At 32.4% G+C, this 21,586-nt stretch overlaps 5 protein-coding genes across 7 annotated transcripts; 2 read left to right on the forward strand and 3 right to left on the reverse strand.

The window, feature by feature from the left end:
- The first annotated feature begins 2,285 nt into the window (after window positions 1–2,285).
- Window positions 2,286–6,245, forward strand: LOC140662780 (dynein regulatory complex subunit 7). Its single transcript, XM_072886410.1, has 10 exons — window positions 2,286–2,767; window positions 3,213–3,630; window positions 4,136–4,393; window positions 4,484–4,640; window positions 4,815–4,878; window positions 4,971–5,183; window positions 5,253–5,471; window positions 5,538–5,774; window positions 5,856–6,070; window positions 6,182–6,245. Exons 1-9 carry the CDS (start codon window positions 2,558–2,560, stop codon window positions 6,036–6,038), a joined length of 1,959 nt encoding a protein of 652 aa, XP_072742511.1. The 5' UTR covers window positions 2,286–2,557; the 3' UTR covers window positions 6,039–6,070; window positions 6,182–6,245.
- Bili (FERM domain-containing protein 8 Bili) lies at window positions 6,150–8,950 on the reverse strand. 2 transcript variants are annotated; one of them, XM_072886413.1, is made up of 7 exons: window positions 8,167–8,950; window positions 7,914–8,047; window positions 7,373–7,822; window positions 6,808–7,265; window positions 6,572–6,730; window positions 6,330–6,495; window positions 6,150–6,257 (listed from the first exon to the last, which is right to left on the reverse strand). In XM_072886413.1, exons 2-7 carry the CDS (start codon window positions 8,005–8,007, stop codon window positions 6,217–6,219), a joined length of 1,368 nt encoding a protein of 455 aa, XP_072742514.1. In that variant the 5' UTR covers window positions 8,008–8,047; window positions 8,167–8,950; the 3' UTR covers window positions 6,150–6,216. The 2 variants fall into 2 exon arrangements, with proteins under 2 accessions (XP_072742514.1, XP_072742513.1); XM_072886412.1 differs by having other exon boundaries at window positions 7,914–8,064.
- Window positions 8,951–9,104: 154 nt separating this feature from the next.
- LOC140662783 (eukaryotic initiation factor 4A-III) lies at window positions 9,105–11,247 on the reverse strand. The gene is made up of 5 exons (XM_072886415.1): window positions 10,875–11,247; window positions 10,157–10,492; window positions 9,842–10,064; window positions 9,514–9,768; window positions 9,105–9,424 (listed from the first exon to the last, which is right to left on the reverse strand). Exons 1-5 carry the CDS (start codon window positions 11,014–11,016, stop codon window positions 9,172–9,174), a joined length of 1,209 nt encoding a protein of 402 aa, XP_072742516.1. The 5' UTR covers window positions 11,017–11,247; the 3' UTR covers window positions 9,105–9,171.
- Window positions 11,248–11,419: 172 nt separating this feature from the next.
- Window positions 11,420–13,768, forward strand: Bub3 (mitotic checkpoint protein Bub3). The gene is made up of 5 exons (XM_072886422.1): window positions 11,420–11,598; window positions 12,047–12,242; window positions 12,299–12,368; window positions 12,663–12,973; window positions 13,220–13,768. Exons 2-5 carry the CDS (start codon window positions 12,048–12,050, stop codon window positions 13,622–13,624), a joined length of 981 nt encoding a protein of 326 aa, XP_072742523.1. The 5' UTR covers window positions 11,420–11,598; window position 12,047; the 3' UTR covers window positions 13,625–13,768.
- A 647-nt stretch (window positions 13,769–14,415) lies between these two features.
- Dpcoac (dephosphocoenzyme A carrier) lies at window positions 14,416–21,390 on the reverse strand. 2 transcript variants are annotated; one of them, XM_072886421.1, is made up of 6 exons: window positions 21,252–21,390; window positions 18,176–18,431; window positions 17,020–17,336; window positions 16,587–16,852; window positions 16,096–16,270; window positions 14,416–15,759 (listed from the first exon to the last, which is right to left on the reverse strand). In XM_072886421.1, the coding sequence occupies exons 2-6, from the start codon at window positions 18,332–18,334 to the stop codon at window positions 15,618–15,620; spliced, it is 1,059 nt and encodes a 352-aa protein (XP_072742522.1). In that variant the 5' UTR covers window positions 18,335–18,431; window positions 21,252–21,390; the 3' UTR covers window positions 14,416–15,617. The 2 variants fall into 2 exon arrangements, with proteins under 2 accessions (XP_072742522.1, XP_072742521.1); XM_072886420.1 differs by having other exon boundaries at window positions 17,020–17,339.
- Between the last annotated feature and the right edge of the window lie 196 nt (window positions 21,391–21,586).

Genomic DNA, 21,586 nt, shown 5'->3' on the forward strand with positions numbered 1-21,586 from the left:
TCGCTTTACGTGCCTACGAAAAAAAGAAAAAAAAAACCAAAATGTCCTCCCATATAACGTCGCAAGACGCCATGAGATCCGCGGCAAGCGAAAGACGACGTGAAAAGCGTCCGCGTTCGACGTCTCCATTTGGCGGAGATTCTCCCGTGATATTTTGTTCCTCGGTAATTTGTCGGAGATAAAAAGTTGAAGAGAAAGAGAGAGAGAGAGAGAGAAAGAGAGAAAATATTATGGAGGGTGAAAAAAAAAGGATGGTTGAAGAGCGGACGGAAAATGAGAGGAAAGTGTTTAAAACGCGATCACTGGGACACGCGTTGTTACGTGTTCGCAATATATTTTTCCTCCTCGTCTGTTTCTCTCGCTTTTCCCCCACTTTCCCTCTATCACTCACAAAGTACGAAGAGAGAGCGAGAGTTGTGGCGTTTGTATGTGTTGTACGGTGCAATAAATTCTACTCGTAAATTATAATACAGTGGCGTAGGTCATGGACCGAGAACGATACGCACGCCACGTGCTTCCCCACGCGCGTTTGCTTGTGTACATTCTGTCTCGCTCTGTTTCACAGCCCCTACTCGCTCACGTCGACGATTACTGAATGTGTTCACGTATTTACTCTTTGGTATTATTATTATTATTACTTCTCCGTTGTGGAGTGATATGAGACACGTGGATGCACTGGAGCGATTACCCACTGTCGATGAGACGATCTCTTTATATACGACGCAACAGTTGCATAAAATATAACATTGCAAAAATATAAATATACATGTACTGTATATATTATGATATATAATGATTAAATTTTCATACAATTCGAAATTTTACCAATGGATTTCGTAAATATGTATACGTATCTCTGCGACAATGATATACTCTTTTCTCGTTATCCTCTGAGCTTATTTCAATTTCTTTCATCTGTTCTTGCTTTGCTTAATAATCGGCGAGGGCGTAAGCGTACGACAAGATTTTTTAAACTAAAAATCTTTATAAGACTGTCGATAATAGAATAGTTTAATGTTTTCACCGCAAATTATAAATTCCTGAGAGGGCGTTAGCTTACGAGAGTAAATCTAGTACCTTGTCGGTAGTAGAAGTGACCTACATGAACCGATAAAAATTATTAAATTTAATTAATATTAACTTTTCTGAATGTATTTCGTTTGTAAATTGATTGTTATTCTGTTTTTAACGTCTGTGACAAATTAGTTTTTGTAATTAACAATTTTATTTTACGGGAAAGCGTAAAAAGGCATCTAGAATTAAAAGCGCCAGGTTGAGGAGCGCAAATAAAAAATGGTTTAATAAAAAAATATACCAACTTTATTCTCAAACGATTTCGATCCATTTTTGGATCATTTTCAGTAATAAAATTTAAAAGTATTACAAAAGGCGCCCATACTTTTGCAATTACATCAAAATATATAAATTTGAGTCCCCCAATGGTTTCACACTGTGTAATTTTATTTTAATCCTTATATCAAATACTGCTGGTACTTTTTAACAACCATTGTACTAATTAATAACACCGTAATTGATAAAAAATCATTTCTGATTTATAAATATTTTTATAAGCGCATAATATTACATAATATTTAAGGTATATTATATCTTTTAAAAATATATCTTGAATATATCTTAAATATTATATAATATTATACGCTTACAGGGATATCAATGTTTACGTTTGTGAATTAATAAACTTCTTAGATACTTGCCAAATAAATTTATTTTATAATTGTATTACATATGTACATCCGCCAAGCGTCGACGTGTTACAAATGTAAACATTGATATATTTGTAAATCACAAATTTCCTATCACTTTCGTATTCTTAACAATTTCCTATCAATTATAGTTATCAGTATTATATATAATATAATAATCTTTCTTTATTAAATCGATTAAAAATGTTAGTTTTATTTCCCAAAAGCAGTGCCAGCTCTAACACATATTCAAAAGATGTTTACAAGAGATCCATAGGATGACTAAAACATGTTTTAACATTCTATAGATCTCTTATAAACAATTTTTGAATATGTGTGTTGTTAGGGAAATTTTTGGGCATCATTTTTCTTATTCTTAATTAATTTTGAATTATGTTATTTTTATTGAAATATATATAGGATGTCCAGTAATTGGTGAAAACCTGCTAATGGCAGATTCTTGAGATCATTTGGAGACGATTTTTTCTCAGCGAAAATGTCGAGGCATCAATAATTTCCGAGTTATAAACGATTTAAAAAAGGCGCTTTTCGTAAACTAAACTTTTTGAAGTTAAATAATTATCAATGCTTCAAAAATATGCTTCAAAAAATTCTGTATCTAAAAATACATCTTCTAAAGATGTGTTATATATGTATGTATGTATATATATTATTAATAAGGATTGCGATTCTTTTTTCAGCCCGAACGCTTATGTTCGCCCACGTGGGTATTGCATTTCGAAAAAGGCAACAGTTTTGAATGCGCGACGCTTTTAGTAAGCTTACTATTGGGACAAAGTTACAATGCATTCGTAGTAAGCGGATATGCATCGCGGGAGCAAACTCTTTGCGACATGACCAGAAGAACCTGTCCGTATTTACCGGAGCAGGAACACACACCACCACCGGCCGACGACATGCCTAAAATTATTAACAATAAGTATCAATTAAAGGCACCGCCAGATTTTAGAAGCAAATTTCTCTTAGAACTAGAAGATCGCGAGAAAAAAAGGATAGATGCTGAATTACAACAACAGGAAGAAGAACGACAGAGGATGATCGTTGTACGCATGCAATATTTTACTTAATCAATGTTTCATCCAAACTATTCTTTTGCTTAATCAGTATTAAATAGATTACTTGATAAATATTAACTGTCTTATTTCATACACAATGTATAATTAAAATTTAAAGATAGAAATTATATCTTATAATGTATTATGTATTAAAATTTTAAATAATTAATGTTATTAATTATTATATTATATTAAATAATATTATTAGAATATTTTATTGTGTAATATTTTAATAACTACTAAAGATGAATTAAAATATAAATATACACATCAAATTTATTTTAAAAGATATGAAGAGGAAAATGATATCTTTTAAAATAAATTCGATGTGTATATTTATATTTTAATTCATCTTTCTCGGATTTTATTGATAAATTCATTTATATATATTTTGATATATCTCATAATTGTTTACTCGATTGTATCATTTTAGGAGTTTGAGCGTCCACCACCGGATAAATATTCCGGTCACAGGATACACGCGTGGGTGGTGATTCTACCGGAAGATAAAGGCTCGAGAAATCAAGAAATTACCGAACCAATTTTTATCGAACCTTCCTCCGGAATGTCTTACAATCCTGCCGATGAAGAGACCAACTTGTTGTATCTGGGAGTCGAAAGCATTTGGAACGATCAGAATTATTGGGTGAATATGCAACCGCGCGGGAAGGGCTGCGCGGAAATTAATTGGGACTTGAGCAAAGTTGAACTCTGGGAGCATCTGCTTCCTGGCGAACCGCGTGTTGCGCGAAAAGACACGGACGAGGTCGAGGAAGACATTGGCGTGGAGGAAGATAAGCACTTGGACATGCCGGCTTCGTACGTGAATGAAATCCAAATTCACAGCTTAGGTACATAAAAGTTCCTTTTTTAAATCGATTGAAGATGCATCATTATTAGCACACGTGTTCGAAAGTCAAAAGATGTTTATAAGAGATTCACAGGATATTAAAATACATGTTTTAACATTCTGTAAATTTCTTAAAAACATCTTTTGAACATGTGTGCTGTTAGAGACACATTAATGTAACATATGTGCATATAATATGTATCCAGATATATATATGTCATATATAAAAAATGCTTTTCCTGTTTTTTTTCTTCGTATCTTTTAAAATAAATTTGATACATGTATATTTATATTTTATTTCATCTTCAGTTATTAAAATATTGCACACTAAAATATTCTAATAATATTAATAATATAATAATTAATAATATTAGTTATCTATGTAATTATTCATAAAGTTTATTCAAGTTTCGGAAAAAGTCAATGAATATTATTTAATACCAATTGTTCTGTATGAATAATTGTGTTAAATATTTCTTCACCCATATATCGCATTGCTTTCTTAGATTTCGAGAGACGATATCCGCAAGGCAGTAAAACGATATTTTACAAAAAGGCCAAGGTGGAGTTATACGCACCATATTTCCAAATGGATGGTTTGATACAACGAGTAACTGTTTATGAAGATTATGAATATACCACTCCAGTTCAATGTTATGAGAAGTATTTGAACAGGAGTGACTGCCTTACAGAATCGAAAAAAGATTTTACTACGGATACTATCACGGATTTCTTTGAGAAAGGTCGATTGGATCATTGCAAAGGTGAAACAATTTCGAGTATTTATATATTTGGTACTGCGTGTGAATTTCGTATTAAGTAATTTTCGTATTAACGCTAAGAAATATCAACAGTGAATCGCTATCTCGCATCTGATACTGCTTCAGTGGACAACGAGAGAGTGATAGACTTTTACGATAGCGCGCAATTTGATGGATTATCACGCATCGAAATGGGACCACTTCATTTGACTCAATATTATACAAATCGTGAAGATTTTCTTTATTATAGGTATATAAACCCCGTTATTTCTGCAGCTATTATATATTTGCATTTTTATTGTATCTATTTTTGTGAAAAGTAAATGTCAAGACACACTACGTATACATTTTTTTCTGTATTGTAAACTCTCACACATAAAAATGTAATAATGTAAATATGTAATGTTTTATATTATTTTAACAGGCATGCTCAATTTTCGATAGACGAAGACAATCCGGCGGATAGTATACATTTTCGACGTATTTCAGTAATGATTTATAAATTGATTTTATAAAATCTTAAATTTATTACGCGATAAGATAGTGAAAAATAATCGACTCTTCTCTTCTCATCTTGCAGAAAATTATTGAAAAATATCACAGGAACAAAGAAATTCCAGCTTGCGAGGACGTGGCCATCCGCGAATTCGCGATGATCGAGAACGAAATTCGTATTAAATTTCATTATGATAACGATCGGAGTTCCAGAGCTACTCGTACGTTCATAAAACCATCGATGGCGGATAGGGGAGATCGTTTGGCGTTTGATCCCTCAATGACCTACGGATACAATGTAAATTTTCTTTTTGTAACAAAAATTGTTGGTAAAAAGAAATGACGATATAATTTATGCATCTTGCAGCCGGATCCGACTGCGCCGCCGGAAAAAAGTCTCAAGCTCTTTTATAATCTCGATAAGCATTTGAAGGATGAAGATCATTCCACACTCTGTATCAGAGATGCCGAAATCGAAATTATGGAATTTCTAAAGAGAAGGATCGATGAGAATTCAAATCCGCAGCTCGCAATTTCGTTGTTCGACAGAAATCGAATAGTCGAGACAATAGCTGAATCGAGAGTGGTATTAATCAACTGTTTAATTTTTTTTATTAATTTATGAGAACTTTACGACGCTGCTTTCCTTCAGGATGGAGTAAAAGGTCCAAGTCAGCGTGATGATGTCGCGCAAGAGATCGATCCGTTGGGACCGTATCTTGCTCGAATAGGCAACCCGGTGCATATCAGCAAGGCAGAAGCATATTTGTTGCGCGACGACTGTCTAAGTGACTTTAAGCAATTGTCGATCGACAAAGCGAATTCTATTTTACGTATCATCGAAAAGCGCGCTTCGGAATTGCAAAAGATGCAATCCTTATTGACGCAGGTGCGAATCTTTCAGAGTGCATGAAATTTTCATTGATATCGTGTACAATTATCCTGTATTTATATTATACATTATGTGCAGACTGCTGATTTACCGAAAGCTGAGGAGGATCAGATTCTAGCCAAGATAAACGAGATAAGCTTCAATTTGCACGTGCTAGAAACATATCTGAATCGACATAGAGATCAAATACCCCAGAGATACAGGATATTGACAGATCGTTTGCGACAAAGTCCCCATCTTCGAGTACTTCAGAAAAATTAAAAAAAGAAATATTGAGAAATTATACAGAAAAAGTAAGTAAATATATATATATATATATATATATAAAAAGAATATTTGAATAACTTGGATCAAAATCTTGTTTTTGACATGTTGTAAAAAATCATTAATTTTATATCATTAAGGAAGATACACTGGCATCACAAAATGTACATTATATTTATTGAAAGGACCATGAGCCCATTTGACCAATGCACCGACCTGAAATAATTTTGAAAAATAAATATAAAAAAACTTGTAGAAGAGATAGCTTTTAATTCTGCATTTCATTACCTTCATCGTCAAAAGTGGCCAGCGTAAATTTACTAAGTTTATTTGTAAAGTTTCCAGTGGGGGAAACTAGCGGATGTTCCAGCTGATCGTTGCTACTATCGCTGTTGATAAATTGACGACGATAGTCCTCGGCGAAGCCAGAAATGAGAGTATCCATCATCGGTGCCTAAAACAAAAATTTCTACATTTTCATTTTGTAAAAATAATTATTAGGTATTCTCTCGAATGTCCGTGACTTATACCTGCTTCGAAAATACTTGCAGGATCTTGTAGACTCGCGCTCCGTTCTCTCGCACCGGAAATTGCAGAAACAAACAAGGTAAGCAATCCGGATTATTCTCATCCGAGGGTTTCGCCATCTCCCAGCTCAGTTCCGAGTATTTTAGCCCTAATAGCAAGCTCTGCATAAATACATTTCAACATGTTATTCTATATCGTGTATATTTCATGAATATTCAGCTTGATATATTGCACTTACGCACTGCATGTCGTCGACTATGTATACACCCGATGTATTAATCGCAATAAGGACCTGCATATCGCGATTGATAATCCACGACGCGAGACCTCTAACAGGTCGCTCGATCTGGCCTTGGAAGAAGGCTGCGCCATAACATGGTAAGTTCCAACAGAACTCGAGGTATTTCCTGATTAACTTTTTGGGATTTGCGTTAGCGCTACCGTTGTGATTCGGTATTCGCTTGTATTGTTCCAGAAGATGCGCCTCAGGTGCTCCTTTGCCGCCCACCAGTCCCAATCCGAGGCCCAATCCTAACAGCAGACTCGGAAAAGCATGATGATGCGGTAGAAATCGACCCCGATGTCTGCGGAAAAACGCCAAGGTATGGGTTTGCGCGTTGTAGGGTCCAAGTTCGATTCGAGCCTGTAACGCTCCTAAAGTGGCGTAACGAGCAGGACCGTCACACGCGTATCGTCCTAGATAGAAGAGATGTAATGAAAATTGTATAATTTAAATTTTTTTTTAAATAAAATTTCTAAATTTTCTGTTCACTTAATCACTCACTTATTATGTCACTACTCACCTTGTAGGACATTGTGTCTGGCTTCCGCATAGAGTAATTCAAGCACTTTAGTATCTTTGATTTGTTCCTCTTCTGTCCTGGACAGAAATATATTTCTACGAAAGTATAGCAAAGGTTCCTCGTCATCGGACTCTTCTACGTGAGAGCTATACTTGCTCACGAGATAATTCCACTTTGCAGCCAATTCTACAGGCTTATGTGTTGGACGTAATTGAACTTCCATCTGCGAAGAACACATCCACAGTGCAAAAACTGGTGTGGTGGTTACTAAAGAATATCTCAATAGACCCAATTCTGCCTCGGACTGAACTATTGTAAATATCTGCTGTGCCGTCACATTTTGTTCCACTTCCATCGTCAAAAATACTCCTGTCATTAGGTAAACAGCTATTCGTATTGTAGGTCTTCCAGTATTCGAGTACTGTGGCTGATTTGTCATTGTTTTATTTACTACAAATTAAAAGAAAGAAATATAAGAATTAAAAATATATTGGAAAATGTATTAACTCTCTTACATTTAGAAAAATTTATAAGTACATACAAGTAGATGAGTGTCCTTCTGGCTTGTAGTCATTTGTATAGCGACGCAGTGGTTGTCCTCTTTGAACTGAACAATCATTTTTTTGTTGCTCCATTTCCTTCAGAGCTTTTCTGTCTTTTTCTTTTTAATTGTTACTAATTAATTATAAAATCTATTAAAAACACATAACAATCAAAGAACGAATTAAAGTTGTACATAAACATTGTGCTACATGATCAGTCCACATACATCAATAATATTATTTTTCACTTACAAATTCATTATTTAAAGTTACATAATGTTTATTACAAAATGTTTCCAGTATTATTATCTCGAAAATAAATAATTGTCTTTGTCGGTAACTCATTATGTCCTAAATACATCTCTCCCACATTATTAATACAATAATAAACCATGTTTATATTGACATTAGTAGGGCCATACACATTATCGAAATTTTTAGTTTGCCTATTTTTGGTTTATTTCAGTTTCAACGCGTGTTACTAACTGCTCTGCCGCGCTGCCATCTGAACAGTAAAGTTGCAGCAATTTTATTGATTATTTGTATACAGCTATAGGACATACACTAACTCGATATCGTTCGTTTTTTTTTCTTTTTCAAAATTAATATTTATACAGAAAATAAAATTTTTAATTATTTAGCTTAAAGTCATAAAATACTTTATTAACGGGATCCACCAATTATCATTTTACACAATTCTGTATCTATATTCATATAGTTTTATCTTTACAGTGATAGAACTGCTTATTATTATTAGTTGAATTACAGTTTTGCCCATTTGTAGCATCTGGACTTTATTATCCAGAGTTTATTATGTCAACTTAATCAGAAGTCTATATGAGTAAGTGATTGGAATCGAATTCAGGACCAACAGCCCTTGTTTTTATCACAATGAGATACATTAAATTTCTCTTCCATATACATATAAAACTCAAATCTATTTTTTTCTTTCTATATTCATTGAGCTAAACTACCAATGATTAACATATAATATTTATTCTTATTCTTATAAGAATAATATAAATAGTATAAATTAAAAATAATTTAAGGACTATATGACATTTGTAAGAGTTTTCTCTTGTAATTTTTCTGTTGCCATGTGATATCTTTAGCATTAGAAATTTTGTTTTCTGTGAATAAGTAATCTGATAATATTTGTGAAAAGTGTGTAGCTAAATGACATTCATAAAGTTAAAGAAAGTGTTGTTTTATTGAAGAAGTTAAACATATTGTCATATATATATAATCTTAAATCTTTTATATCAGGTCGGCAACGTTCATCGGCATTTCGTCTATTTGTGTAGAGTAATACTGCTCGATATCTCGAAGAATCCTTATATCATCAGTTTTTACAAAGTTTATCGAAACACCTTTACGACCGAAACGTCCCGATCGACCTATTCTGTGAATGTACAATTCACGATTGTTAGGTAAATCGTAATTAATTACGAGTGACACCTGCTGAACGTCGATACCTCTCGCCCAGACGTCCGTTGTGATCAACACGCGACTGTAAAAAGAAAAAAATATTAATACACAATTCTCTATACAAATAATATCTTTAAAAATGGTATACTTTAGAGATTATAAATACTTTACCTCTGACCAGATCGGAATTCTTTCATTATGTTGTCTCGTTCCTTTTGTGGCATGTCTCCGTGCATAGAGCACACAGTAAAATTAGCTTCTCGCATTTTTTCTGTCAACCAATCTACTTTACGCTTAGTGTTACAGAAAATAACTGCTTGTGTTATCGTTAATGTGTCATACAAGTCACAAAGTGTGTCAAATTTCCATTCTTCTCGCTCTACAGCGACAAAGAATTGTTTAATTCCTTCCAGTGTCAATTCATCACTGGAAATGCAAAAAATAAAATAAAATACATTCATGTTTTAGCAATGTGAAATAAAGATAAATGAATATTTACCGTTTGACAAGAATACGAATAGGATCTGTCATAAATTTACTGGTCATTTCAAGAATTTCATGTGGCAAAGTGGCTGAAACTAAAACTACTTGTGTCGCCGGTGGTAGGTATCGGTATACGTCATAAATTTGCTCTTTGAAACCTTTGTTCAACATTTCGTCGGATTCGTCCAGGACTAACATTTTGATAGCTCTAGTTCTAAGTACTCTCCTCTTGATCATATCTGTTAAAAATTCACACATATTACACAAATATTATTATAATTCTACCTAAGTCTATCATGAATATTTGATAAAAATAAAACATAGTACCTACCAAACACTCTACCAGGAGTTCCCGATACAACATGTTGACCATAATCAAGCTTTCTGATATCTTCTCCAAGATTTGTGCCACCGATACAAGCATGACATTGGACGTTCATGAAATCTCCTAATGCAAGGATGACTTTCTGAATCTGAGTTGCAAGTTCCCGAGTCGGCGACAAAACCAGAACTTGAGTTTCCCGTACTTGTGTATCCAATGATTGCAATATTGCAATCGAGAAGGTAGCGGTCTTTCCTGTACCAGATTGTGCTTGTGCTATCACATCTCTGCCCTTCATAATGGGTTTAATGGATCGTTGCTGAATAGCAGACGGTTTCTCAAAACCTGTATAGAAGTAGAAACATAAACTATTCTATTTCTCATGTATTTGAAACTTTATTACAAACTATGCTTTACTATATAAATATCATTATAAACGTTAATATTAATTCTAACAATAAATAATATTCTAATAATGAAATTAGAAAGAGACAACGTGCAGAGAAATCTGATAAACTTTTGCAATACATATACTTTGGAATTGCTAACAATTGCAATGGAAAATTGTCATAATTACATTTTCATCAAATGGAATACGTAACCGTTGAGCATACGTAGGTAAACGTGATAATTTATTTTAATCTCATCAAAACTGATTTAAAAAGAAAATAAACCGCGAGAAGAGCTCGAGGTTAGGGATTGATATAACGAGCAAGGAATGGCATACCATATGCGTAGATCCCGCGTAACAATTCGTCGCGGAGGCCCATGTTATCGAAGGTAGGAATAACTTCGACATCCTCGCTGGTTTCAAACTCGACATTTGATAAATCCTCTGTTTGCGCCACACGACGCGATTTGTCCGCCATTTTAGCAAAACGTTTCCTTTTCCCAGAGCACTGACTTCACTGATGAGACGCGGATGATTTAGTTCCACCACCTTGTAGCAGGAGAGACTTCTCAAGAATTCTGTATTCCGTTTTGTTTAATCAATTTTCGTCCTGATCTTCCAAATTTGCAGCGACAAGGTATGACAAGTCAAAGCTAATGGAACTCATAGAATTTCCATGGTGTACTTGGCGTTATTGGGTGCATTTACAAGTTTGGTCGAACGTCACCGATTGGCTGCTAGTGCTATAGGAATTTTGGAATCTTCTAGAATTCTCTATCGGATAGCCAATCCGACAAACTCGCCGTAAATGTCACCTGTTTGGTCACGTGACTAGTGACAACTAAAGAGAAACGTGATGTTTGAACGATGGAGTGAGGGAAATGAACGCGGTAGGCGGTAGGAATAGTTCTTGTCATGGTTTTATGTTGTACCAATATTTTTCTCTACATTTTTTAAATTATATATTAAAAAGTATATATACTTAAGTAGAGTGGATCTTTATATTACATACAAATTGAAGACTTCTCTTTTGTCCATATTGCTCCTAGCTTTGTATCAAGTAAGTGTATAAATATTTCGATTGAGTGTTCACCTATTGAAATTGTTGGTTATATTTACGAAGCATCATCTTCAGCAAAAGATGAAGTATCTTTTCTATTCACTGTAAACCATCCTCTGAAAAAAAGTTGTACACGACGAGTGTATTCATTATTTATTTCTATTAATTATTATCAAAATTGTTGAAGATATAATTTTGATGCACGGAAAGTTTTTATGTAAAAAAAATGTTGAGATTCAAGTTTGACAGAAATGGTCTAAATAAATGAAAATTTTTGAAAATATTTACATTATTATTTATCATTGCTTTATAATAAAATTCTTTTTTTATTTGTGTTAGAACTAATTTAAGAAAAACAAATAAAATTATGCAAAATTAATTAATTAATTAAAACTCAATTCAGTAGTTAACTGTAAACACTCATCAGATACAAATATCCTTTTAATAGAATGGAATCCAGAACTGAGTTTAAAATAAAGTCACCACCGACCGACGCGATTTCTGCAGTGGAATTTGGACCAAACTCTACACAGTTCCTATTAGTGTCATCATGGGACAGTACAGTACGGTTATACGATATCCATGCAAATACAATGAGGTTGAAATATAATCATGATTTGCCAGTGTTGGATGTTGCATTTCAGGTAAATAAAAATTTTTTCTCAAAGGTAAATTTTCTTTATCACAAAATTGCTTGCAGGATGCTGTCCATGCATATAGCGGTGGACTAGGAAATACTTTAAAGATGTATGATATAAATAGTAATACAGGTATTATATTCTCTTTTTTTGAATTTTATTATTTATACATTATACATTATATTAGAATCCTGTAATAACTTAAGTTTGATGATGGTTTTGCACACCTGTCGACAGATTCCAATGTGTTTTGTTACAAGTGAATATAATCTCACTACACAAACCTTTTAAACAAAGTTACATATACAATAGTTTGATTGCATTTGAGTTTAGAAGTATCAATTACTAGGCAACAGTTTTAACAAACAATTCTAGGCATTATTTCTTAGAATTGCATATACAATATAATGAAAATAATTGTTTTAGAGTCAATAATGGGTACACATGACAAACCAATCAGAAAAATAGAATATTGCGCAGCTGTAAACGCGATATTAACTGGCGGCTGGGATGCTGCGGTGAAACTATGGGATCCGCGAACACCCACTTGTGTCGGTAGTTACTTGCAACCTGAAGTGGTTCTCGCTTTGTCTGTGTGCGGTGACAAATTTGTCGTGGGAACAGCGAAACGGAAAGTTTGTATTTGGGATTTGAGAAATATGGCGGGTATGTTTCAGAGACGAGAAAGCAGTCTAAAGTATCAAACACGCTGCATCAAAGGTTTTCCCAACGAACAGGTACGCGTTTCACACATTCTGTATATTTTATTTAAGTCTTACATTGTAACATATAACTATTTATATTGGGCTTACTTTTTTTTTTCATATTGATAGAAATGGTCTAAATAAATCAAAATTTTTGGAAATCATTGCTTTATAATAAAATTCTTTTTTTATATTATAGTTAGCACTAATTTAAGAAAAACAAATAAATATTATAAATTAATTAAAACTCGGAATCAATTCAGAAATATTTTATTTTAGGGATATGTATTAAGTAGCATAGAGGGGCGAGTTGCTGTCGAGTATCTCGATACAATGCCAGAAGCTCAAAAGAAGAAATACGCATTCAAGTGTCATAGAATAAAAGAAAATAATGTCGAGCACATTTATCCAGTAAACGCCATTAGCTTTCACTCTGCATATAACACATTCGCTACTGGTGGTTCGGATGGTTACGTGAATATCTGGGACGGTTTCAACAAGAAACGCCTGTGTCAATTCCATCGTTATAACGCTGGCGTAGCCGCACTTAGTTTCAGTCATGATGGTTCTGTACTCGCGATAGGAGTCTCGTATTTAAACGAAGCTGAAATTCCCCCGGGCGGCAGCGACGAACGAGAAATTTATATAAGATATGTCAATGATCAGGAAACTAAACCAAAATAAAGATAGGTATTGCACAAAAAAATATGATTATAAAAAGACTATTATTAGTTAGACGTGAATCTCCGTGTATTATTTATTTGAAGAAAAAAAATGAAAATGGAGAAACACATCGTGTAACAAATTGTAAATAAATATTTGACTACATTTATATGCATTTCACACATGAAAAAAATAATATCGCATGTTAAGATTTAAACAAAAAAAAAGCATAGATTTAACAAAAAAAAAATATGTATTTTATAAAATATTTTTTATTTCAGTAAACAAATTAAATTTTGTACCTATAAATTCTTATGACATATTATGACAGATAGCATTGTATGTAATGATGTTAATACTTGTTTTTCAATATTCAATATGCTATCAATATTTTTTACATCTTTATCTTTTTTTCAGCAAAGAGACATATAGGTATAAAAAAACATATACATACATTGATAGATGTATCAAATATTTGATACAATTTAAATTATACTCTCTACTATAATAAGAAAGAATAAAAGTTTTGTACTTTTAATTAAATCATAGACAAAAATATAAACGCATGCAAATAGGTTAAAATGAATAATTGTATGTATGTATATTGTATAAAATTTATATATTTACTAAATGGCTTTCGTTATACAATACAATAATCGCAAACAAACTACAACATTTTTAGTAATTGATTTTTTGAATAAATAACTGATTTTTTTATAATGTATGTATTTATAATTGACATTAATTCTGGAAACTTTCATTCAAAAATGGATTCCTAGAAAATGAAATATACATTATCAAAGAAATAGCAATTCTATTTCTAAATACCAGAGTCTATTTCGGCATAAAAAGGTAAAGAAAATAACTTTCTACATCAGCCGTTAGCTTTTTTTGTCGACCGACAAAAAAATACAGTTATTTCCTTCCTCTATTTTTTTATTATAGCAATTTCATATTTTAATTTTCAACATAAAATGGTACAGCACTCTCCTTTCTTATAAATTTATACAAGGTATTTAAAAGTCTCAATTGTGTAAGATACTTGGATGCAAGTAAAGTAAGTATAACTAATTGTAATATAGCAATATAACGTTATGTTAAATGTTCTTTTTACAATGTTGAAAGTTCTGAGCTTTATTGTCACTATAGCAATTATAGTCGTTTATTAAAGAAACGTTGATTATTAATTACTATGTTGAAATAAGTCAAATACCAATTATAACTTAAATCATAATCTGAATATTTCAATTTATAACTATATAATATATTTCGATATCTTACACAATCTTAAGAATTGTTATCTTGAAATTTCTTGAAAATTGAATACTTTGGCGTCCAAAATAAAAAGGATGCTATATATTTAATGATATTACACAATACTTTAGAATGCAAAGTATATCAACTTATATTCATTTTTTTTAATTGTATAAGACGATTAAGGCAAGTTAGAAATCATAATTTTCAAGAGCCAGATTAACATATAGTACATAAGTTATAATTTTGTGTACTATATGCATATATATTATATCTCTCTTCAATGATTTCTATATAACATTCGGAATAACAATATATTTACATAATATTTAACAATTTGTACTAATGATTTTTTTCCCTGCTGCTTTCGGCGGATTACCGTCGCAAACTAACAAAGTAATTAGTCTCCTGTCCTATCATTATAATGCAATATTACAATCTATTACAATATTCATTCTTATATTGTTAATGACGTTTTGTGCACAAGTTTTTTTTTCTTTTTACCAAATTAGTTTCAGATTTATGCTTATTCTTCATTAAAATAATCTATGTTAAATGATAAAATTATACAATTATTAATAATTATAATTAATAATTGATAATTATATACAATTAATAATTATAACCACACATGCACACATATATGTATACGTGCATGCGATTATAATAATTACTTAAAAATTTATAATTGTAATTACTAATTAATAATTATTATTCCGTAATATTATAACGGCAGATTTCCAATGCTTGTTTTATTAATTTATATATCACTATCTTCACAAATGACATTTCTCAGTGTGTCCCGTATTGTATCATGCGTAGCGAAGCTGATTCCAACCGCAATGGGACCTTTAACCCAATTCATGCTCAAGCCTTTGTAAAAAGCCATTATTCCTTCCTCCCTACAAAATGCAAAATTTTTCCAGGCAAATGCATATTTCAATACAATTCTGCATATGATCACAATTTGTATTTGTTGCAGAAAATAGCAAAATATATTATATCTCATCAATTATTTTTTAAAATGTGTTTTATATTATGAAAATGAAATATCTATGCAACTATATTTTTTCAAATTTTTAAAAGAGATAATTAAATATTTTGTTTAGATGATCCTACATGTCTCTATTATATCTTGTATTTTTCTATTGATAATTCAACTATTTGAAATAACAGAATGTAGATGTCATTTTATAGATTACATTTATATATATATATCTGAATGATGCTATACTTACATATAAATCTTCACGATAGTCGATGTGATCGTATGATAATGCTGGCCCTTGATCGCCGATGTCTGCATTCTCCGCCGCACAATGTCCAGTGGGTAGCTGCTTGTCTGACCGACCATTCCAGCGATACCACCGCAAATGAGCGAGGTCGAGAATCCCGGAATAGTCACCGTGTACACTGTTCATCGACACGTAGCCATCATCGAACATGAAGCACGGAGCACTTCGAAATACGCCGCCGGTCGGGCTTGTCTCGCGTCGCTATTAAAGTAAGTACCGTCCCAATATCAGGGGAAACAGGGTGCCCCCCGACGTGCCCCATCGGTACCCTGCTTTACGATCATATACAACAGCCACTCTCATTCGTATAACCCACGACTTTTTCTCTTTTCGCATGTATGTATGTGTGTGTCATATGTGATGAGTACAAGCACCGCCACCGCCAGCGGGCGTCAAGATAATTTGAAAGATTATGTGTAAACAAATCAACTCACCAGTTAGTAAGTTCCTCAACATGTCGTATGTGAAGAAGCTGCATCCGGCATACGGGATAGCGCCCAGGAGTGTAGCGGTGAAGCCACGATAATACGCAAGGATTCCCTCCTCTTTGTAGATCCGCCAGAACGCCTCTCGTAGAGTCCTATACTCGGCCTTCAGAGTTACTGCCATTCTCGCCCGTATCAAGTCTAACGGATAAGTCATTGTCTGCGACGTAACACCTGCAAGGGCGCCAGCTAGAAAACTTGCCCATGGTTTTTCCCTGTAAACAATTCACAATACACAGGGATAAAATCTTCGTCAAATATCTTTACTGCTGATTTGTAATATAATATATAATATATAATATATATAATATATGTAATATATTTGTATATATAATTTGTTTGATGAATATATCTATCGTATACAGATTTTTCCACTTGATACCTCTCCGCGCCGTACGCGCTCAGAATTCTCTTCCACTGTTCGTGTGCCGTAAATTGTACAGCAGAATATGGCACGATCCTAATCATGGTAGCACTATTTCCACGCCATAAGCTGAAGAGACCTTCGGTACGCAGCGCTTTGCTCAAAAAACCTACCGCCGCTCTGGCAGAATAGGGCTGCTTAGAGATTTGAAAATTGATCTTCGTGCGATCCAAGGGTGCTATCGTGGTCTTCGCTAAAGCACCCGCTATTGCACCGGATACTAAGCTCGTCCAGACTCTTTGAGTATTCGAAATCTCCTTCCCGATACTTTTTTTCTGCTTTTGTAACATAAAATTGTTCAATATGTAAAAATTATATTATATATATATATATATATATATATATATATATATATATATATATATATATATATATATAATTACAATATAAATGTAGAATACTGTTTTAGCACGCATGTAAATAATTTTAAAGTCTCTTTGTTGCAAACAAGTGACAAATATTCGCCTTATTTACGGAATGGCCTTTTTATACAATTTGCATATATAACAATATATGATTAGAAATATTTACTTATATATTACAGAGTATCTACTCAAATCTTGTAAAAAAGTTCCCTGAAAGTTTTCTGATCTTCCAAATATTTTTATTCAAAATTCCAGACGAAGAGAATATTTTTAAAGATTTTTTGCAATTTTCTCTAAAAAAAAAAGTTTTTATTCTTTGCATTTTCTAATTCTCTTCACTCATACAAAGAAAAAAATACAAAACTATTTAAGTTTCAAGTGCTAGATTTAAAAATGTACTAAAATTCAAGCTTTCGTAAGATAAATATTTTTTACTTGCATAATTGTATATTTTTTTATTACTAAAAATTACAATGAAAATATATACTGTATGCATCATCTCAATATTTTGTTAAGATATTAAATATATAAACAGATATATATATATATATATATATATATATATATATATATAAAAAGAAAAAAAAATTTGAGTCCCGATAAAATTCTATGAGAATTTTATAAGAATTCCTTAATGTTTCCCTTAAATTTTCAGATAAAAGAAATCTCCATAGATAAGACAATTCCACGTTTTCCATATTTTTTTACAGAGACATCCTGTATCACAGCTCGTTTCAATGCTTTTTTACCGTGATGTCCACATCTTGCTTCTCCATTGATGAAACCGATGTAGTAGGCGGTGTGGACGAGACGTGTTTTCCAGCGATCGGTAGCACGGCCACTTGAATACAGCGTTCGAGAATCGCTTGACCACCGGGATCACCAGGACGGGTTGCGTGCCCGCTCATCTCTGGCGCACTTTGCTGCTCCGTTACCGATGGCCTCTCATGTAGATCGTCTCACTTTTTGTATCGTTGACGCACGCGGACCAGGATAAAATAAGCACTGTAAACATATAACTGGTATTATGAAATCTTAAGTAGAAAAGATAAGGAAATATATTTTTAGATTTTTTTCCTAAATTTTTATATACATATGTTGAGTTAATATTTTAGAAAAAAATCAACAATTAGAAATTAAATTAGATACTGTAACTTTTTTTTTCAAAATTCTTATCGATTTTTTTTCTTAATTCTCTTATATTTTTTTATCAACAATCAACATTAGTCTAACATTTTTTTTGTAAACTTATAACACAATATATATCTATGATACGCAATAATTTCTTTAATGTATAAAAGTGTAAGGAATTTGATAAGGAATATCGCGTTTGATAAGGAGAATAGAATTTATGTAAAAACAGTAAGCTATCTAAGCTGTATTATATAGATAGAAGATAAGAATATGATGAGTAAGAAACAAATGGAAGAACAAATCGAAGTAAGGAACAAATTAAGTGTTTGGTGTTATCATTTACTGATACTAGATAAATAACAATGCTGACGCCAATGTCAGCTCAAAGTACATGCTGTAATTGTTCTGTTTGTGATCTACAAATGCGGAAGCTGGAAAGCCCAAATATAATAATAACGTAAATGCCAATTAGTTTAAATCCATACACGATACGCTCTTATTTGAAAATATTTTCGAAATAAAAAAAAAAACCTTGCCCAAGGTTTTAAGGTTTTTTGATAAACGTATCATTTTCTTATGTCATTATATTATGTTGATTGTTGAGTTTAAATGATGAAAATTATATACGAGCGATTTTTCTCACATATTTTACAATCAAGTACAGTAATTAGAGAAATCTAAAAATGTCAAAATTATTTTTAATTTTTCTCAGACAAAGAGAAATAAAGAAATATAATTGGATAAGGAAAAATTTTGATTTTTTGTTTCCAGAAAAGTGTTATGCCAAGTTTGAAATAATTGCCAAAAAATCTAATATTATTTTATTTTTCTGAAAATAGATATAAATAAATGATTATAAATAATTGCAATAATTTTTCTTCATTTTTGAAAAATTTTTCCATCTTTCAGACAAGCTTCTCCCTACCTTCTTCAATCGCATTATTCTCTCTTGTATGCACGCATTCTTATCGTACGTCACGTCGTATGATAATTGTCACGCACTGGAACGATGTAAATACAATACCGAATGACTGTTTATATGACAAATGTTACGCGTTCTAGACACGCTATTATGTACTATATAATCTGTAAAAAGGAATGTCTATTAATAGATTATCTCATAACTCAATATACTTGTTTTTCGAGAAAAATCTATTATATTGATTGAATTTAATAAATTATAAATTATTAGAAAAGATAATCTAAAATGTAAAATAATATATATTCGAGTCCAAAGTTTAAAAGAACTAAACTAAAACTAAACTAAAAACACGACTGCAAATCTATTTCAATATTGATACATAAATTTGCACCCAAAGTGGATCAACTCGCTGGAGTATTTTTCGAAACTTATTAACATCCTGTTAACTTGAAAGAATCTCGAATCCAAACATATATCTTTAGTTGAAAGTGTTTATGAAAACTGGATTTGATTTTCAGAACGATCGGAATTCATTATAAAATATAAATAATGACACTGCGAAAATAATCGTTAATCTTATGTAACATTATCGATCCACACAAATATCTGCAAACGATGCGGGAAAATATGTACGATTGACGAAAGATGATAAGTAGATATTATATAATTACGTTGCTAATACACGTGAAAAACAAGTTACGATGCGTAAATGCGTACAAGTTTATCACGTGCAACGCTGTCATATTAGATGGATTGTTGATTTATAGCTTTCAATGTTTACTACGTCTGACTTTTGAATATTTCATATTAATTAACGCTTCAAAATTTACATATGATCAGTGACGTAAGAAGTTTAGTTTTATTATTTTAATCTCTCTGTTTATATGACTTAATAATTATTGATAAATTTACGTTGATGTTAAGTATCAAGCTTGAGAAGTATTATTAAAGAGCAATCTATATTTCATTAAAAATAGTTGGGCCAATCAAAGTGCTAAAAATAACTTCACCGAAAGAGTTATAAAGGTCAATGTCGCACCGTTCTAACATACAATAATTTATTGAAATTTAACTCGATTTTCTCAATCTATTATTAGTAACAAAAAAAAAAAAAAAAAAAAAAAAATTAAGAAGTTTCTCTTAAAGAAACTTAATTTATATCGATTTAAAAATTGACACGAAATCGCTTAGTGGTTGAAACACGAGTGATCGAATGACGTGTTATGAAAAAATGTCTAAAGACGTTTCCCATTTAAGACGTTTTCTTTGTCTTTTGTATTGTCACAATCAAGATCAATCAAGATACCAATTGTATAAAAGGTCACCTTAAGGGCTAATCGTGACGTCTCTTTAGAGCTGAGGCTTAGACAAACTTTTCTCTCTCTATTTAACCACTCTCGTTCACGATTTGGAGGATGATAACAGGAAATCGTCGAGCAAGGTGTGTCGACGTGTAAATATATGGGAGACGATATATATATATATATAATACATACATATATAAGTTCGCGGGCTGTGCACTTTATATAATTGAATACTGCATATCAAACGTGCATTCGTTCGCACGTTATCATCGATTCAGCTGCGCGGACAGAAAATGCGAAAAACCTCTCGTATTTCCATTAAAGGCTATCTCGCGACACGAGAATCGTCGAACTCGAGAGCAGCGGGGAAAAAAAAGTCGGACATTATTTATATTTCTTCCGCGTTAATCCACGCTATTTTTAACAAAAGTTAAATTAGATTACCAATAATAAAAGCACACCAACCTCGATATCTGCAATTCCGTATGACGTCGACGTCTCGAAACAAATCACCCTGCATACCCAACTGCATCCGCAACAGTCTGCAAACTGCGGACTCAAAACTCCCACCCACAATTCAGTGCATTCGGTGTTGGAATGTGAGTTTCTTTGCGCATGCGCGGAGATAAAGCCCGTATCAGAGATTACGCATTGAAGATCGAGATTGAAATTTGGCCCCTCGGGACAAATAACCGTCAAGTCAAATTCCAATTTTTAATCTTTTCAATACGTATCTCCTGATAAGTGGATTTATTTCATTTCAATACGCTAATTGGCTGCGCGCAAGAGATCCTAGAAAT

Source organism: Anoplolepis gracilipes, chromosome 2, assembly GCF_047496725.1.
Source record: "Anoplolepis gracilipes chromosome 2, ASM4749672v1, whole genome shotgun sequence".
In the NCBI taxonomy this organism is placed as follows: domain Eukaryota; kingdom Metazoa; phylum Arthropoda; class Insecta; order Hymenoptera; family Formicidae; genus Anoplolepis; species Anoplolepis gracilipes.

Coding starts and splice junctions, on each gene's coding strand:
- LOC140662783 (XM_072886415.1), bottom strand. CDS start 11,016: ATGGCGGACAAATCGCGTCGTGTGGCGCAAACAGAGGATTTATCAAAT. Junction 10,065..10,156: donor AACTCCTGGTAGAGTGTTTG/GTAGGTACTATG, acceptor AATTTTTAACAG/ATATGATCAAGAGGAGAGTA. Junction 9,425..9,513: donor GAATTCCGATCTGGTCAGAG/GTAAAGTATTTA, acceptor TTCTTTTTACAG/TCGCGTGTTGATCACAACGG.
- LOC140662780 (XM_072886410.1), top strand. CDS start 2,558: ATGACCAGAAGAACCTGTCCGTATTTACCGGAGCAGGAACACACACCA. Junction 4,641..4,814: donor GAAGATTTTCTTTATTATAG/GTATATAAACCC, acceptor TTATTTTAACAG/GCATGCTCAATTTTCGATAG. Junction 5,775..5,855: donor TGCAATCCTTATTGACGCAG/GTGCGAATCTTT, acceptor CATTATGTGCAG/ACTGCTGATTTACCGAAAGC.
- Bub3 (XM_072886422.1), top strand. CDS start 12,048: ATGGAATCCAGAACTGAGTTTAAAATAAAGTCACCACCGACCGACGCG. Junction 12,243..12,298: donor TGTTGGATGTTGCATTTCAG/GTAAATAAAAAT, acceptor AATTGCTTGCAG/GATGCTGTCCATGCATATAG. Junction 12,974..13,219: donor AAGGTTTTCCCAACGAACAG/GTACGCGTTTCA, acceptor ATTTTATTTTAG/GGATATGTATTAAGTAGCAT.
- Dpcoac (XM_072886420.1), bottom strand. CDS start 18,334: ATGAGCGGGCACGCAACCCGTCCTGGTGATCCCGGTGGTCAAGCGATT. Junction 16,853..17,019: donor AGCGCGTACGGCGCGGAGAG/GTATCAAGTGGA, acceptor AATTGTTTACAG/GGAAAAACCATGGGCAAGTT. Junction 15,760..16,095: donor ACTATCGTGAAGATTTATAT/GTAAGTATAGCA, acceptor TGCATTTTGTAG/GGAGGAAGGAATAATGGCTT.
- Bili (XM_072886413.1), bottom strand. CDS start 8,007: ATGGAGCAACAAAAAAATGATTGTTCAGTTCAAAGAGGACAACCACTG. Junction 6,731..6,807: donor TAGTCGACGACATGCAGTGC/GTAAGTGCAATA, acceptor GTATTTATGCAG/AGCTTGCTATTAGGGCTAAA. Junction 6,496..6,571: donor TGCAAGTATTTTCGAAGCAG/GTATAAGTCACG, acceptor TTTTTGTTTTAG/GCACCGATGATGGATACTCT.